This window comes from Ailuropoda melanoleuca, chromosome 7 (genome assembly GCF_002007445.2).
Source record: "Ailuropoda melanoleuca isolate Jingjing chromosome 7, ASM200744v2, whole genome shotgun sequence".
Classification (NCBI taxonomy): Eukaryota; Metazoa; Chordata; class Mammalia; order Carnivora; family Ursidae; genus Ailuropoda; species Ailuropoda melanoleuca.
The window spans coordinates 60,874,058-60,892,831 of NC_048224.1; the positions used below are offsets into that span (position 1 = coordinate 60,874,058).

The 18,774-nt window shown below is 45.3% G+C and overlaps 1 protein-coding gene across 4 annotated transcripts; it reads left to right on the forward strand.

The window, feature by feature from the left end:
• Positions 1 to 4,498: 4,498 nt before the first annotated feature.
• Positions 4,499 to 18,285, forward strand: PTPN18 (protein tyrosine phosphatase non-receptor type 18). Of its 4 annotated transcripts, none has more exons than XM_034664928.1 (15): positions 4,500 to 4,674; positions 6,062 to 6,170; positions 6,436 to 6,512; positions 6,592 to 6,687; positions 6,801 to 6,839; positions 14,267 to 14,335; positions 14,936 to 14,998; positions 15,208 to 15,350; positions 15,736 to 15,802; positions 15,886 to 15,963; positions 16,042 to 16,131; positions 16,409 to 16,497; positions 17,175 to 17,377; positions 17,802 to 17,876; positions 18,051 to 18,285. In XM_034664928.1, the coding sequence occupies exons 1-15, from the start codon at positions 4,582 to 4,584 to the stop codon at positions 18,110 to 18,112; spliced, it is 1,353 nt and encodes a 450-aa protein (XP_034520819.1). In that variant the 5' UTR covers positions 4,500 to 4,581; the 3' UTR covers positions 18,113 to 18,285. The 4 variants fall into 4 exon arrangements, 2 of the variants coding, with proteins under 2 accessions (XP_034520819.1, XP_034520818.1); XM_034664927.1 differs by having other exon boundaries at positions 4,512 to 4,674; positions 18,085 to 18,285; XR_004626659.1 differs by lacking the exon at positions 16,409 to 16,497 and having other exon boundaries at positions 4,499 to 4,674; positions 18,051 to 18,124.
• Positions 18,286 to 18,774: the final 489 nt, after the last annotated feature.

Here is an 18,774-nt window from a genome sequence, read left to right on the forward strand (position 1 = left end):
TTCAACTGGATACCTTATTAAATTTTCTTGTAAGCACTTATGGCTTTTCATAAGATTTTCTAGAACTTTCTAGTGGATTATGCCATGTGCCAGTTACACAGTATTTTTGACAGACCCCTGCTCTTTCTTCCTCCTTGCCACAGTGCATTGGCTAGGACTTCAGAACACCGAGCAGCAGCAGCAGCAGAATGAGATGCCCCCTGCCCTTGCTTTTGATCTCGTTACAGGAATCCTTCCAGAGATGTCCATACTTGCCCAGACATAGATGTGCACTTAACTGCTCTCTGGTTTTATAATTGAGTGGCAGAAGCCGATGGAGAAGATCCATACCGCCCTTTGGTTGTGATGCCGTGGGCTCTGCATTCAGCACCCTCAGAAGAGCCCTTAGCTATGCAGGACTCCAGCCAGGCTAAGCTTAAAAGAACGTAGATAGTTGGTATTTTTGAAATAAAGTGCCACACACAGAGGTGTGTGGGCTGGGCTACAGTTGGGTTTGGAAGCTGCAAGCCAAGGATGCAGGGCAACCTGACCAGAGGCCCCAGGATGCTACCAGCATCACTGTTAGAGCATTTGTTTGCCTAGAGCTTACAGCAGTTGGAGCTGTTGGCACAGAGAGCCCAGGACTGAGTTTATTTCCTCCAAAGGCATGTACTAGCATCTGGGGATCACTCTGAGTGATGAAGATATCCAGGCTCTGCCCTGGAAGAAGTGGGGCTGGTTGATATGAACATTTTAAGGATGTCATTTTTTTAAAGATGAGGGAGAGGGCTTTCCCCCTCCTTCTGTGAAGCAGAACAACAGGGCAGCTCCCAGGGGTAGAAACCAGCCTCCACAGAGAGGTCATGTGGGTTGGCAGCAGGACTGAGAAATGGTAGGTAGGGTGGCTTTCTCCTTGGGCTGTGTTCCCCCAGCTCTAAGCTGCTGCTTTTTTTCCCCCAGAAAGGGACCAGGAGGGATCCTCAATTCAGAACACTGAAATCCAGAACCCTGGAGGAGAGTTAGAGGAGACTAACAAAAGCCCTCGCTAAGGCAGTTAGCTGCAGTCACTGGTGGGCACGAGCTGCCCCTATTGGAGACAGTGTCATCTTTCTTGTTCGCTAAGCATCACATTTGTGGATGGACCAACAGGTCAGCCCACCCTCCCTGTAGGTTCTTAACAGGAGCACAGTGGGAGAATTTTTTCAAATGTCTTCAGCCCTTTTTCAGTCTAACAAAAAAGGAAGCCAGAGAAGAACTGTACAGTAGTACTACCAATATTTCAAAGTATTTCCCAACAAGCTCATTGGGTTAAGGTGGTATCTATGTTTCTCCATTATTAAGTTACAATTTTTCCTTTTGCAATATCGGCTCAGCCTGGGTTCCTCACAGCATTAAGAATGCTTACCCAAGCACCTTTCAGCACCCAGTTCACTTGCCTCTGTTGAGTGAGCACTCTGAGCTGGCAAACAGATTGGCATGTGGCATGTGGGCATCAGGGTACTTAGGATCTTCAAGGGCAGTGCCCACTGCTCCCACTTCATGTGATTGGCACTAATAGGGTGAATAAAAGGGACCCTAGCATCAGCAAATTCCATTGTAAGAACATGGCATGCAATTCTCTGGAAGAAGAGAGAGGTAGGACAGGCAGGGCTACTGGAGGAACTCTCATGGGTCTTCCCATCCCCCACACCCAGCCTGAGTTGAGTAGATTGCAAGCCAGGAGCATTTGGATATCTGAAGAGACCTAGAGGGATAGTCAGTGGGGCAGGCAAATTAAACAATGAGAGGAGGGCATGGAGTAAGGGTGAACATGCAACCAAAAATAGAGCAAATCCAGGGGGAAGCATGACAGGGGGGCCACAGCCTGAGCCATTCTGTTCATAAGCCATAAGATTTTGAACCAGATAGAAAGATCCCCAAATAGGTAGAGACGCAGACCCTTGGCTAGACAGACTTCTGGATGGACAAAATCCCAGGGAGACAGACTCCAGAGGGACAGACAGCCAAATGGACAGATTCTTGAACAAATGGGAAGATCCCCAGGCAGACATCCAGAAAGACTTGTGGTCAGAAACATGGACACCTCCTGGTACCAGCCAATTAGTAGGTGATCCCAGCCAACCAAAATACAATCCCTCAAGGACAGTCAGACACACACCCGCCCCAGACAAATAGACATTACCCCAGCAGAGAATATCCCACCTACCCAGCCAAGTAGCCAGCCAGCCCTCAGCTTGACAGGCTTACCTCCTGCCAGTAAGACAGACCCCAGCCTGTGAGAAAGCCAGGCCCTTAGCAAGATAAACACCCTGAAAAGCCAGGTGGACAGGTAGATACATCCTCTCACTGGACAAACAGACCCTCAGTCACTAGTCAGAAGATCCCCAGCTAGCCAGACCCGAGCTTCTGGGTCAGCCTTCCTGCCTCCCAGTCCCTACCACAGATGATATGGATGGACCAATGACCCTTCAATGTTGCATCTGCTCCTGAGGTACCACCAGTTTCCAGTGACCTTTGACCTCCAATGACATCCACTAACACCAGGGTCCACAAAGACCTTTCATGATCCCACAGTGACTCTTTCATGTTTACTCTGATATCCACTAGTCCCTAATGACTGTCATTAGTATCCATGAGTACTCAGAAACTAAAGAGTGTCCATGACTCCTCCATTGAACATCCATATCTTCTCAAAGTTCCCTGAAACTTCTGTATTCCACTTCCCTGAGTCTCCAAAAACCCATGATTTCATCCACAAAATCTCAGTGATTTCATTGACATACACTATAGTGCACTGAATAGGAGCCCTCAATGACCTTCCTTCTTTTGATCCCTCAATTACTTAAACTACCACTCCAAATCCCGATAGCCCTTCAGCGACTTTCATTGTCTTTCATTGACCTCCAATGACTGCCATTAACATCTGATGACAGTTGCCCATGAACATGCAAAGAATTCTCACTGACCTCCAATGAGTTCATTATAAGCGCCCATCCTCAGAGACCACTACTGACCATCTTTGAACTCTTAGAGATGAAACTAATAAACACTGAGTCCATGGTGACCTCGCCTAACCCCTCAATAAAGGAAACATCCCCACTGATCATCCACTTTGACTTCTGTCACTTAAACCTGGGTCAGTAAACCACACAACCTCAGGCCACACACACACACACAAATGTTTTGTGACACATGAAAATTACATGAAATTAAAATTTAAGTGTCCACAAATAGTTTTATTGGAATATAGCCACACTCATTTCTTTACATGTGTGGCCTATGGCTGCTTTCACAATGCCCTGGTGGAGCTGAGTAGCTGGGACAGACACCAGAGACAGCAAAGCCAAAAACCAAAGCCTTTTGAAAAAAAGAGTTTGCCCATCCCTAACTCAAACAACACTCTAATAACCCATAATTAATTAAATCCACAACCTGAACCAATGACCCTGTTGCCCCCTCAATCACTTAAAGTACACCTCACCCCATTGGTTAACCTTTGATACTTTAACGACCTCAAACTGGACTCCACAGACACTCCCTCCAGTCGGACACCCCCAGAAATTCCTTCCATGACCCCTGGAGCCCTGCTGGGTGAGGGGTGGGCTAGCCCATTTACCGAGGCAGGATCCCTAGTCTCCTCTCCGCTTTCTCCAGCCTCCCCTTGGTGACCCCGGGAACTGGGTCAGCAAATTGTCCTCTTGGCCTTTTCCTGCCCATTTTCTGAAGGTGAGGGTGTGGAGAAAGCAAGAAAGAGAGAAGCTTTTTGAAAGCCTTGAGATCTTTCCCACTGGAACCCACTTTGACGGCCTCAGTTCTGTTTCCCTGCAGGTTTATGCGGGATGAGAACCTTAAATTCAGAAAGGATCCTGGCGCCCCCAGCTCCTCCTAGCCCGATCCAGAAAAAGGAACCTCAGGAAATACAGAGATACAGAAACATCCGCTTCCATTCGGCCTTTTTCACAGCAGGGGTGCCCGGGTGTCATTTCCCCCCCGCGGCAACCTCAGCAACCTCCCGTGACCTTCCTCTGGGCCCTGCCGCGGGAGCGCACAGTGAGGGACGCCCCCAACCCAGGGTTCTCTAGGCAGGAGTTGCAGCTCAATCTCGGCGACCATCTCCACTCACAGCTGCCGCGCCGCCACTCTGGCTCGGAGCCCAGTCTATCTCTCAGGGAGATGGGACGTGGGAGGCCGGGCGAGGACGCAAGGCCATCTACCCAACGCGGGCCCTTGGAGGAAGGTTGGCCCCGGGCGAGGATCCTGGGACTAAGCAGGAGAAAGTGTCCAGGGGATTGTGCGGACTCAGCCAACATGCCTGGCGCCCATAGAAAGGGAAGCACCAGCGCTGGACTCAGTTCCCAGGCCCAGCGGGAGAGGATTTGGGGCTCCGGCTGCGGCCCTGGTCCGGGAGCCTGTGAGCGGCACCGGGGCGAGCTCCGAATGTCATTGGCCGAGGGGCGCGCCCTGCCGCCTGTTGCGCGCTTCCATTGGGTCGCAAGATCGGAGGCGGGGCCTCCGCAGCCCGCCTCCGCCTCCAGCTTTCTTGCTACTAGCTACCCTCGCGGAGCGCAACAGCTGGACTGGACTTCGGGGGTCCATAGCGTCATGAGCCGCAACTTGGATGCTGTGCGGAGCTTCTTGGAGCAGTTGGAGGCGCGAGGCGGCCGAGAGAGAGCGGTCCTTGCCGGCGAGTTCAGCGTAAGTGGGCGAGAGTGGCCAGCCAAACCGCGCGCTCCAACTCCTGGTCCTGGACTGTCGGGATGTCTGTCCTGTGCACCCTGCCGCGCTTTGCCTTTCTATCTCCCTCTCTCCCAATCTCTCTCTCTCTCTCTCTCTCTCTCCATTTCGGTCTCCAGGGGTGTCTCCTCGCCTCAAGGTCTATTTTTCTCTCCTCAGCACCTCTCTGTCACTCTTAACCCCGTCTCTGTCCTCATCTTCTGCCTGCAGAGCCCCAGAGGGCGAAGTCCACGGCCGGGTTGGGCGGTGCCGCACACGCCCTTGGGTCCTCTGTGCCCTCATCCAGCTCCCGGAACAGTCCCGCTGCTGGGTCGGGCTGGAGAAGCCGGTGCAACAAGGGAAGGCAGGCGCGCACTTGCTCTGGACACCTGTCACCTGCGGCCTCTCCAGGCGCCCCGGTGATCACTTCTGTGATCATGTGGAAGAAGGGGCTAGGGGAAGAGGAACCAAGAAGCCCTGCTGAGAGTGGGGGGAAGAGGGGATGGTGGTGTGGATGCCGGACTCTAATAGGCGCTGTGACCTAGGGTACTTTACCCGGTCCTCTGGCATCAGTTTTTCCTTGGGTAAAACGCGACCGTTAATGACTAAACTGGCGTGAGGAACTGGCGTGGGTAAAAAAGAGCTTACACATCTTGAGCGCTCACTTTGTAGGATCCTTTGTCACTAATTATAAATGCGCTAAACATTACAATGCCGCGATGCAAGCCATGTGTAAGGAATGCTACTGCAGCGTCGTAGGCTTCGGTAGGGGTTACTATCTTCTGATTTTGAATAGCTGATGATGATGGTGATACACTTCACAAATTATAATAATGTAACAGTAATAAAGTATCTGTAATATTTTGTTACATAAGTAATGTTATACATTATAATCATATACATTGGATATTGTCATATACCATACATCATCATGTTTGTTATATTACATACATATTATGTTAGAATTATCGTTTACAATACAGTGTAACACAGATTGAGTGTTTAGGGGGTAGATGCTGAGAGGTTTGAGAGCAACCCTCACTGTTCCACTTCCTGGGTGGGACTTTCAGCAAGTCATTCAACCATGTTGTGCCTCAGCTGTCTTACCTACACAGCGGGGACATCAATAATAGTACTAGCTTCGGGTTGACCTTGCAATGATTCGATGTTGTTAGCACAGAGCCTGGCACAGAGGAGTGGCTCTGAGTTGCTATTGCTATTGTATCACTACAATTACCCAGGCACCATGCTATCGAAGACTCTGCATTCACCTCTCACAGGCCATGTACTTTGCATCCCTACAAGTGCCTCTGTGCCCCAGAGCTCTGACCTGGCTCCTCTCTTTCTCTCTCCTCCCTCTCCTGGTCAGGACATCCAGGCCTGCTCAGCCGCGTGGAAGACTGACCATGTGTGCTCCACTGAGGCTGGCAGTCTGCCAGGGAACGTGAGGAAGAATCGCTACAAAGATGTGCTGCCGTGTAAGTCGGGGGCTTCCAGAAGGAGTCCGTGAGGCTCTGCACACATCCTCCACCCCATGGCAGTCCAGTCCACCCCACTATGCTCCCAGTGCACTCCCTCTCAGATCCTTGCAGTGGCTGCATTTCTCCTGAGCAGCTTACAAGTGCACCCAAGTGGGATCCCTGCTGGGTGTGCAGTAACCCTGCTGGCTTTCATCCAGGAAGCCATCAGGGCCTTGATGCTCCTCTCATCCCAAAGCACTTTTCTCACCTCTCCCGCTGGCAGATGATCAGACACGAGTGATCCTCTCCCTGCTCCAGGAAGAGGGACATGGCGACTACATCAATGGCAACTTCATCCGGGTCAGGCTGGGAGTCAGGGAAGGGGCGGACATGGTGGGGGTGACAGCAAGATCTTGGTGGTGAACTTAGCCTTTACCAGGGCACAGACGGAAGCCAGGCCTACATCGCCACACAAGGACCCCTGCCTCACACCTTGCTAGACTTCTGGCGCCTGGTCTGGGAGTTTGGGGTCAAGGTCAGCCTTAGGGTAGGGTGAGGTGGGGCTAACATTCTGAGTCCTCCCTTGGCCTTGTTTCTCCAATTCCCTAACCCAAATCACTCCCCTCTCCCCTTACCCTTCTTGTCCAGGTGATCCTGATGGCATGTCGAGAAATGGAGAATGGGCGGGTAGGTGTCCTTATCTAGAATACATTTCCTTGTGCAGGAAGGAGGCAGGAGATATCTTGTTAGCACCTCCCTAATCTCAAGTCTGAAAGGCCCAATTCTTAGAGTGGCTCCACTATTGCTCTCTTTAATTTTTTGTTGACCTTTTCCCTTTTATTCATGGTGCTCATCCCTGAAATGTTCGAAACCCCTTTACTGCTGGTCTTCCCAACCCAAGTCTGCACCATAGACCATTAGGCCCTATACTGAGCTGTCCCTGGTACAGCTCTGATCTCTGTGTTTGCCTCTCTCCTTTATTCACTCCGCTCTAGACATTTTGGCCTTTGCTGTTCCTCAGATGTGCCAGGGATGGCACTGTGCCTTGGCTCTTCCCTCTGCCTGGAACATTCTTCTTTGCTTGCTCTACTACCACCTTCAGATCTTTGTTCAAACACTACTTTCTCCATGAGACGTTCCTGGATCTTACACCATTTAAAACTCCCAGCGCTCCCACTCTCCTTCCTGTGTCCTATTTTTCTTCGCAGTTCTTACCACTTCTAGCATACAAGGTAATCTACTCATTGTTTATTCTCCCTCTCCTTGAATGGAAGATAAGTCCAGATCTTTGTTTTGCCTATTAGCATAAATTCGTTACTCAATAAATGCATGGCAACATTGAAGGCACATGGTTTCTACATTCTGGCCTATTCAATAGACAGGGTTGAGAAGTGGGGTAAGTACTGCCCGGGGATGACTGGCTGATCATGGAGTCTGTACAAGCTATAGTGATGCCCCTTTTTCATTCCTGATTTTGGTAATTTGTGGTCTGCCTGTCCATCTGTCCCATGTCAGTCTGGCTAGAGTAAAGATGAACAAACATTAGCTATTGTACTAGGTCTGTCTTGCTGCCCATTTTTTGTAAATAAAACATGTTAGAATATAGCCACACTCCTATGTTTGTATATAGTATATACCCACTTTCATGCCACAATGGCAGAATTCAGTAGTTGCAAGTTGGGTAGATTGAATGGCTCACAAAGTGTGAAATACTTATTATCTGGCCCTTTATAGAAAATGTTAGCCATCTCTGGGCTAGAGGTTTGTCAATTGTTGTTGTTGTTTTTTAAAGAACCAGCTTTGGGTTTTATTCATTTTCTCTATTTTTTTTTCATTTCTTATTTCATTAATAACTTTTTATCTTTTTCATTTCCTTCCTAATGGTTATTTAGGTTTAACTTGCTCCTATTTTTCTAGTTTCTTAAATTTAGATCATTGATTTGAGATTTTTCTTTTTCATATATAAGCATGTAATGTTATTCATTTTTCTCTGAGCACTGCTTTAGCTGCATCTCATAAACTTGATAAGTTGTATCTTCTTTCTCAAGTAATTCAAAATATTTTCTAATTTCCCTTGTGATTTTTTCTTTGACTCATGGTATTTGACCATGGTTATACTTAGTTTCAAATATTTGAGGACTTTCCCATATATCTTCCTGTTATTAATTTTTAGTTAATTCTACTGTGGTCAAAGAACAACTTTATATGATTTCAATCCTTTTACATATAGTGAGACTTGTTTTATGGCTATGAATATGGCCTATCTTGGTAAATAGTCTGTGTACACTTGAAAAGAATGTGTATTCTGCTTTTGTTGAGTGAAGTGTTCTATAAATATCAATTCAGTCAAATTGTGTCTTTTTTGAAAGACACTTTAGTATTTTTTATCTTTACTGTATTTTATAAATCTTTACTAATTTCTTCTCTCTAAATGTTCTATCAATTGCTGAGAGAGGAGTGACGAAATCTCCAACTATTATATAACTGCCAATTAGGACAAATATTATTCGAATCTTGTTGTTCGTATGACTTTTTAGGGGGTCTACTTGCCCTGTTATTTGCTGAAATGATGTTGAAATCTCTAATTTTAAAATTATCTGTCTTTTCAGTTCTGTCAGTTTCTGCTTCAGCTATTTTGAAACTCTGTAATTGAGTGCCTATACAGTTAGGATTATGTCTTCCTGATGAATCAGTCCCTTTTCCAATATGTAAGGTTCCTTTCTATCTCTGGTAATATTCTGTTTCTGAAGTGTACTGTGATATTAATATAGCCATTTAAATTGTGCTAGAGTGTGCATCTCTTTTTCCATTCTTTTACTTTTTATCTATGTTCATCTTTATTTTTAAAGTATCTTGTAGGTGGCATATTGTAGGGACTTACTTTTTTATTTAATCTGACAATCTCTGCCTTTAATTGGAGTATTTATTTGTTAATATATTATCAATAATGTTGAGTCTAAATCTACTATCTTTGTTTTTTGTTTGTTCCATCTGTTCTTTGTCCTTTTATTCTTTTCTGTCTTCTTTCAGATTGAGAATTTTTTAATTTTTTATTTATTTATTTGAGAGAGAGAGCACAAGTGGGGGAGAGAGGGAGAGGGAGAAGCAGACTCCCCACTGAGCACGGGCCTGACATGGGACTCGATTCCAGGACCCCAAGACCATGACCTGAGCCAAAGGCGGACACTTAACTGACTGAGCCACCCAGGTGCCCCCAGATTGAGAATTTTTATGAATCCATTTCATAGTCATTATTTACTTATTAGTTATAGCTCTTTGTATTATGTGCTTAGTCTGGCTTTAGGGTTTACCAGTTATATCTTTAACTTAATCACAGTCTACTCAAATAATATTATACCATTTCATTTAAAACATAAGAACTTTATACTAGCATATTTTAAATTTCCCATTCCATGCTTTATGTTATTGTTGCCATAGGTTTTAATTCTAAATATGAAACATACTCCACAATGCACTATTATTTCTGCTTTAGATTGTCTTTTTCTTATTTTTTTAATAAGATAAGTGTACTCTTAATCTTCTTCACCTATTTCACCCATTCCCCACCCCCACCTTTCCTCCGGTAACCACCTATTTATTCTCTGTAATTAATAGTCTGTTTTTTGGTTTCTCTCTTTTTTTTCTTCATTTATTTGTTTTGTTTCTTAAGTTCCACATATGAGTGAGATCATGTGGTATTTGTCTTTCTCCAACTGATTTATTTCGCTTAGTATTATACCCTCTAGATCCATCCATGTTGCAAATGGCAAGATTTCATTCTATATTCCATTGTATATATATATCACATCTTCTTTATCCATTCATCTATTGATGGACACTGGGCTGCTTCCGTAATTTGGCTATTGTAAATAACGCAGCAATAAACACAGGGGTGCATATATCCTTTTGAATTAGTGTTTGAGTATTCTTTGGATAAATACCAGGTAGTGCAATTACTGGATCATAGGGTAGTTCCATTTTTAATTTTTTGAGGAACCTCCATACTGTTTTCCAGAGTGGCTGCACCAGTTTGCATTCCCACCAACAGTGCACAGTGGTTCTTTTTTCTCCACATCCTTGCCAACACTTGATGCTTCTTGTATTTTTGGTTTTAGCCATTCTGACAGGTGTGAGGTGATATCTCATTGTGTTTTGATTTGCAGTTCCCTGATGATGAGAGATGTTGAGTAAGCATCCTTTCATGTGTCTGTTGGCCATTTGGATGTCTTCTTTGGAGAAATGTCTGTTTGTGTCTTTTGTCCATTTTTTAATTGGATTATTTGGTGTTTGGCTGTTGAGTTGAATCAGTTGTTTATATATTTTGTATACTAACCCTTTATCAGGTATGTCATTTGCAAACATCTTCTCCATTCAGTAGGTCATTTTTTAGTTTTACTGTTTGTTTCCTTTGTATGCAAAGGCTTTTTATTTTGCCACGGCAATCAGATAAGAAAAGGAAATACCATCCAAATTGGTAAGCAAGAAGTAAAACTTTCACTATTTGCGGAGGACATGATACTATATATAGAAAACCCTAAAGACTACACCAAATAATTACTAAAATGGATAAATGAATTGAGTAAGGTCACAGTATACAAAATCGATGTACAGAAATCTGTTGCATTTCTATACACTTATAATGAAGCAGCAGAACAAGAAATTAAAACAATCCAATTTATAATTGCACCAAAGATAATAAAATACCTAGGAAAAGGAAGTGAAAAACCTATACGCTGAAAACTATAAAACACTGATGAAAAAAAAATTGAAGATGACACAAATAAATGGAAAGATAGTCCATGCTCATGGAATGGAAGAAGAAATATTGTTAAAATGCCCATACTATCCAAAGCAACCTACAGATTTAATGCAATCCCTATCAAAATATCAACAGCATTTTTCACAGAACTAGAACAAAGAATCCTAAAATTTGTGTGGAACCACAAAAGACCCTGAATAGCCAAAGCAATCTTGAAAAAGAAATACAAAGCTGGAGATACCACAATTCCAGATTTTAAGTTATACTACAAAACTGTAGTAATCAAAACAGTATGATACTGGCACAAAAATAGACACATAGATCAATGGAATAGGATAGAAAGCCCAGAAATAAACCCATGATTATGTGGTCAATTAACCTATTAATCTTCAATAAAGGAGGCAAAAATATGCTATGGGAAAAAGAGTCTCTTCAATAAATAGTCCTGGGAAAACTGGATATCTACATGCAAAAGAAAAGAAAAGAAAAGAAAAGAAAAGAAAAGAAAAGAAAAGAAAAGAAAAGAAAAGAAAAGAAAGAGAGAGAAACTGGACCACTTTCTTACACCACACACAAAAAAAAACTCATAATGGATTAAAGACCTAAATGTGAGACCCAAAACCATAAAAATCCTAGAAGAGAGTACAGGCAGTAATTTCTCTGGCATTGGTCATAGCATCCTTCTTGATATGTCTTCTGAGGCAAAGGAAACAAAAGCAAAAATAAACTTTTGGGACTGAATCAAAAGAAACAATCTCTTTTTAAAAATAGCTTTTATCAAGATGCAATTTATCCATTTAAAGTGTGCAATTCAATTGTTTTTAGTATATTCCTGAGTTAAGCAGCCATCAGTGCAATGAATTTTACAACATTTTCATTTCCCCACAAAGAAATCCTATATCCATTGGCAGTCACTCCCCATTTCTCTATTCTAGGTAACCCCTACTCTATTTTTGGTCCCTATAGGTTTGACTACTCTGGACTTTTCATGTAAACTGAATCATATGTTGTCTTTGTGACTGAGTCCTTTCACTTAGCATGGTTTTAAAATCCATGCATATTATAGCATGTGTCAGTATTAACTCCTTTTTATTGTTGAACAGTATTCCATTGAATGGATCTACTACATTTTACTTACTCATTTATTGGTTTATGGAATGTGAGTTGCTTCCACTTTTTGGCTAGTATGAATAATGCTGCTATGAACACTTACGTGCAAGTTTTTGTTTAGAAGTATGTTTTCAGTTCTCTTGGTTACATATATAGAAGTGGAATTGCTACATCATATGGTAACTCCTTTCTTAATATTTTGAGGAACTGTCAAACTGTTTTCCACAGCTACATCATTTTACCTTCCAACCAGCAATGTATGAGGATTCAAATTCTTCACATCCTCACCAACACTTGTTGTCTATCTTTATTTTCAACACTTGTTATTTTTTTCACCACTTGTTATTTGTCTGTCTTTGCCCCTTTGAATGGTCTTGTTATCCTTGTTGAAAAAGCAATTGACTATAAATGTGTTTATTTCTGGACTTTCAATTCTATTCCATTGATTGGTAGATCTATCTTTGTACCAGTAGTATACATTTTTTATTATTGTAACTTTATAGTAAGTTTTGAAGTCAGGAAATGTGAGTCCTCCAAGTTTCTTCCTTTTTTTTCAAGATTGTTTCAACTTTTTGTGCAGAAAAGAGTAATATAGCAGGCTTATGATTTTAAAAGAAGACCTTCCTACTAGGTCGGATCTTTCCTGGAAATTGGATTTCTAATAAAAGCGGCTCACTATGCTTGAACTGTTTATATAAACAATATGGTTTATTTGAACACCGACCTTCCTTCTGGGAGTCTGAAGTTTTAGTACATGCTAGACTTTTTTGGATTTGTGGGTTTGTGGTTTCATCAAATTTGGAAAAATTTCCAGCGATTATTTTTGCAAATATAGTTTCTGTTCTCCCCTCTCTCCTCTTCTTCTGGACTCCAAGTACACATATATTAGATCATTTGGTATATTTCCACAGGTAACTGATTCTTTGTTCATTTTTTCCCAGTAATTTTTTCTTTTTTTCATTTTAAATAGATTCTATTGCTATGTCTTTGTGTTCATTGATTTTTTTTTCTGTGTCTAATCTGCTATTAGTGAATTTTTTATTTCCTGTATTTTATTTTTCCTCTCTAGAAGTTCCCTTTCGGTATTTTCTCTATCTTTTGTTTCACTTTCATTTTATTCATGTTTTCTTTTTCCATCTTCAAGTATATTTAAAATATTTTTTAAAAAAACCGTTTAAAGGTCTTTGTCTACTTCTTTCTTCATCCCTATTGGATTTTCTATTCACTTATTTTTCTCCTGGTTATAGATCTTGTTTTCTTGTTTCTTTGTATGTCTAGTAAATTTTTCTTGGATGCTTGACATTTTTAATTTTGTAGATAACTGTTGGATTTTATTGTCTTACTTTAAAGAGTGTTGAACTTTTTCTGGAAGGCAGTTAAGTTACTTTTGGATGTTTGATCATTTTAAGGTTTGTTTTAAAGCTTTTGTAGGGCAGGTCTAGAGTAGCCTTTATTCTAGAACTAATTTCATTCTACTTCTAACTTGTGGTCCTTCTTGGTTCCTTATTGAATGCCTTTACAGTCAGTCGGATCTCTCCACACTGGCTGTAGGAATGTAAATTTTTTCTATCCCATTATGAACATTATAGGAAATATTCATCTTATAGGTTCTTAGTTATTGTTCTTCCATGGGAAGTTATTCTTGCCTGGCTTCATGGAATTTCATGATGCTCAGATTATTATTCAGCTAATAATATTCAAGGGGACCATATGCAGACTTCTAAACTTTTTAACTCTTGTTTGCATAGCTCTGTTCTTTCTAAGACTCTGCCCTTCAAATTCTAGCTGCTTTGGCCTCCCTGAGCCATGATCTCTGGCTCCTCAACTCAGTAGGATCATTGGACTCTCCATGTTCTGCAGCCTGGTGACTGCCTCTAGGCAGTAAGCTGGGCAGTCATAACATTTGACCCATGTGTTTCCCTTTGTTCAGTGATCACAATCCTGCAATACCTGTGGTCCACTGTCTGAAAATAGTGGTTCATATGTTCTGTCCAGTTTTTTTAATTGCTTACAGTATGAGAATATTCTGGCCTGTCTTCCTCCTGCATAGTCAGAAGCACAAGTCTCCACTGTGTCTGTGTTTAATCTGACAAGGCTCTGCCAGCTGGCCTGCATATTAGCTACAGCTCTCTGAACTTCCACCAGCAATGCCTGAGGTGTCCTGTGGGGGTGTGGATATACTGAGCTGGAACTCTAAAGCAGACTACTGCTCTTCACTCCCTGCCTTTTCTCCCTTGCCTCACAGAAAAAATGTGAGCGTTACTGGGCCCAAGAACAGGAACCACTACAGATTGGGCTTTTCTGCATCACCCTGGTGAGCTGGGGCAGAGGTGGGAACAGTGTTTTATGAAGTCTTGGATGTTGTGGGAGGTTTCACAGAAGATTCTCAGGGAAGCTTTTGGGCTGGGCCTGAAAGGATGACTAGTTTTCCCACAGTCCCCTCACACTGCGGGGAACTCTCTGGTATTAGCCTGCAAATAGTCAGGACTCAATATATTCATTGCTTTTGCATTTTAACTATGATCATAGTTATCTCTGTTATATAAATGTACCTGGTTAGGTTCTTAAAATCCCTATTTCACTTACCTTTTCATAACTCAGGAAAATCTTTTACCTCAAGTCAAATATAGTTGGTACATATAAGTACAATAAAACTCTTGTTATAGAACAAAAGAAATCTTTTTTTTTTTCACTATAAATGAGCTTGTTGGGGTTTTTAATCACAGTTCTTTCTCCCCTCTATCAAATGTTTCCTTCAGGAAAGCCATGGGGGATGTTTGAGCTGAATGAATTTTTAAAAATATGTTTGTTTGACTTTGATTTTTTAATCAGAAATGCTTTATTTTCTGCAAATGTCTTTTGGGACCTGTGGTCTTTGTTCTCCTCTCTCTTCCCACCTGGCCCACATCCTCAGACAAGGGAGACATGGCTGAATGCAGACATCATGCTCAGGACCCTCCAGGTTACTTTTCAGAAGGTACTTAAAGGGGCGGAGGAGGCTCCCATATGGGGAGAGCTGTTTTCTGTCTGTTTTCTTATTTGTAAAATGGGCATTAGCAATAGCACCTATCTCCTCAGTTATAATCTGTTGGATTTAAATGGAAGATGTTTAGAACTGGGCCTGACATGCAGTAGGTTCTCAGTAAATGCTTTCTTATTATTTGCCACTCTTTTCCTGTGTTTCAGGAATGTCGTTCTGTGTACCAGCTGCAATATATGTCCTGGCCAGACAGAGGAGTCCCTAGCAATCCTGAACATGTGCTCACCATGGTGGAGGAAGCCCGTCGCCTCCAGGGATCTGGCCCCAGCCCCCTCTGTGTCCATTGCAGGTTTAAGAAATGGGTTTTACGGGGGTCTCATAAGACAGAGATAACTGGGAGTGGGGAGGGAGGTAGGGAGGCCAGTGAAGGCCTTGAAGCCGGTGTCACAGTTTGAGTGCCTCTTTTGAAAAACCTGAAGCCATGCTACATCAGCTGAAATTTAGCATTTATTGAGTGCAGACTGCTTGCTGGAGAGTAAACACAGAGTTGATGCTCAACAAATGTAAGCAATTAAAAAGTTTTTTTCCTTTAAATTGTAATCTGGGGATTCTGAGAATCAAAAGGTGCTGCAGGGTATCCTCCATTAGGACCCTCACTCCCAACCCCAAACGCCCCATATAAAAGCAGTTGTGGGCAGGTCCTGACCAAGCTTACGCTTATTCTTGCTTGTCAGCGCGGGTTGTGGGCGAACAGGTGTCCTGTGCACTGTGGATTATGTGAGACAGTTGCTCCTGACCCAGGTATGAATAGGGCATATGTGTGCTTATGTACAGTGCAGGTCCCATGCCCACCAGGTCCTGCTCATGTACCCTCTCTGCCCCAGATGATCCCACCTAACTTCAGCCTCTTCAACGTGGTCCTGGAGATGAGAAAGCAACGGCCTGCAGCTGTGCAAACAGAGGTAAGAGCCTCAGTCTCCTCAATCCAAGGACACGTCCCTCCTCTTATCTTCCCTTTTTGATGATTCCTCTTCCCCCAGGAGCAGTACAGGTTCCTATACCACACGGTGGCTCAGATGTTCTTCTCAGCACTCCAAAACACCAGCCCCCTGTACCAGAATTTCAAGGAGGTACCAACGCCCCCTTCCTACTCTCTTCCTGTCCACCGTCAATACCCTCAGAGACCAGGACCCAGAGCAGAAGTCTTTGGCTACCATCACTGCAGCATCTAGCCCATGGACTCCTTCTGGGAGCAGGGACTGACTATGATATCCACCTTTGTCCTCCTTGCTACCTTATCAGACTGTTCTCTTAAGCTTACCCACCCCTGAGTCCATGGTCACCTCCATCAGGGGTCTGACCAGTTTCCTCCAAGTCTCATACCCTTCCCCTCCTGTCTTTCCCCAGAATTGTGCCCCAGTCTACGATGACGCCCTCTCTCTCCAGACTTCCCAGACCCTTCCCACCACACCTCGCCCACTTGGCGGGGTCCTCAGGTACTCAGTTCCATCTCCTCATTCTTCCCTTTCCAATTTCTCATGCTCAGAGGCTAACCCTTTCCTCGCCCTTGAAAACATCAGCCCTCCCTTGCTGTCGTTTACCAAATATTCACTGGCTCTTTCTTTGAACTGAGTAGGGGAACCTGCCCCAAGATGACACTTTGATCCCAGAGATCCCATTGCCTCGGCCTGGCTAGCCCCCATGTTAGCGCTTTCTTTGCTTCCCTAGTCATTAATTTAGCAAATATTTCTTGAAGCCGCCCACTTGTCAGGCCTCATGTCAGGTGCTGGGCACAGAGTCAACCTTCCTTTGCAGCAGATTTCACCCCCTCGTCCTTGAGACTAGCTCTCCATTTTGAGGCTATCCCTCCCTCCCCTTTAAATGCCACTTCCTCATTCTTTCATTCAGACATGTACACAGAAATGACCACCCCTCAGTACCAATACCCTGCCCTATTCACCTGCCAGGCTGTCTCCTTTCCTTCACCCACCTACGTTGCCAGGCTCGAAACACAGAACCGAGATCCCCTCACCTAGAGACCCGTCCCTCTCTCCTCTGAGACCTTTCCGCCCGGCGGAAAGGAAGCCAGCGGTTTGCGAGCTAGGCGCGCTCCCCACCCCCTCCCTCCCTTGGCTCAGTCGCTTCACTTCCTCCCCGCCCTCCCCACCCGCAGAAGCATCTCGGTGCCCGGGCCCCGGGCCCTCGCCATGGCCGACACGTACGCGGTGGTGCAGAAGCGCGCGGCGCCGGCGGGCACCGGGGCGGGGGCGCGGGGGCGCGGCGCGGAGGAGGAGCCGCTCTACAGCCAGGTGACGCCGCGCGCTCGGCGGCCGCAGGCGCACGCGGAGGACGCGCGTGGGTTGCTGCCCGGCCGCGGTGAGTCCGGGCAGCCCGGGGCGCGAGGCGGGAGGGCCGGCAGCCACCTGCGCCTTCTTCCCACCCAGTCTTGCTGGCTGCCTCGAGGACCCCCCACCCCTCAGTTCGGCCCGGTCAGGGCCTAAGCTGACGTACGTGCCTTGCTGGCCACGCCTCTGGGACTGTTGCCCAGCTCCGCTCACGGCCGGAAGTGTGCCAGGCCTAGCCTTGGGCTCAAGGCCGGTCCGTTTCTCTGGCGGTGCTCGCTAGTCCAGGCGGACGGGTCCCTTTCCGCTTCTCCCCCTCCTGCTGCCCTCACCGCCCTGGCCCCCAGCCTGCCAGCTCAGGCCCCGGGCGCATGGAGGATGTGGTACTGCCCCCATGGGTTCCGGAGCTCCGTGGGGCCGCCTGAGTCAATCCGTGGGGGGTGGTTTTGTGCCCGCAGTTGCTGCTGACCAAAGCCCTGCTGGGCCTGATGCCTATGAGGACGTGGTGGATGGAGCTCAGAGTGTTGGGCTAGGTAAGTCAAAGCATGGATTGCTGTGCCTCCGCAGCTTTGACTGAACCCCAGGATTTGGGGGTTTAGGGTTGGTGGCATGGGGCTCACACTCTCCGAGCCCTGGGGTTGTGGCTGCAGTAAACCACTAGGGGCTGGAGGCTTGAGGATGACCTTCCACACATTTCCATGCCTCAGCTTCTCCACGAAACCCATGGTGCCATTCTTCCAGGCTTCAACCTGCGCATTGGAAGGCCTAAAGGGCCCCGGGACCCCCCTGCTGAGTGGACCCAGGTGTGAGTGCTGCTCCCTGCCTGCCTGTTGCCCCACATGGGCATCTGGACTGCTGACGGCCATTCTCTGCTGTGTGAAGTGTTGGGAATGGGAATTCTGTTCCTGGATCAAAATAAAAGTTTCTCAGGGTGGAAATGTAGGGCCTTTACCCCAGTAATTATAATATTCAAGGCTTGCGGCGGGGGAGGTAGTTGGGAGATAATGGCTGGTGAGACTGCAGTGAACGGATTCAAGAATAAACATCAGGAATGGGCCCAACCCCAGGGGACTAGGCAGGTCCTCCCAGGTGTGAAGAAGAGCATGGACGGATGGGCTTCTGGAGACTGCCCCCATCACCACATAATGGACTAGTTCATCTCAATATCTGAGCCTCCCTCACTCACACACTCAGCTGGACATAGAAATGAGGTGGGCCCTGAAAAAGACTGATAGACACTCTCCCACCCCCAACCACCATTCAGACAGATCCAAGCCAGGTATAACAACCCAGCAGACTGATTTCAAACAGGTAAAAAGATCCCCACTTGGTACAGAGACAGATGGGCCCCCAACCAGGACAAGTAGATAGCCATATACCTAGACAGCCAGACCTTCAGAGGGACAGTCCACAGCTGGATGGATGGACCTC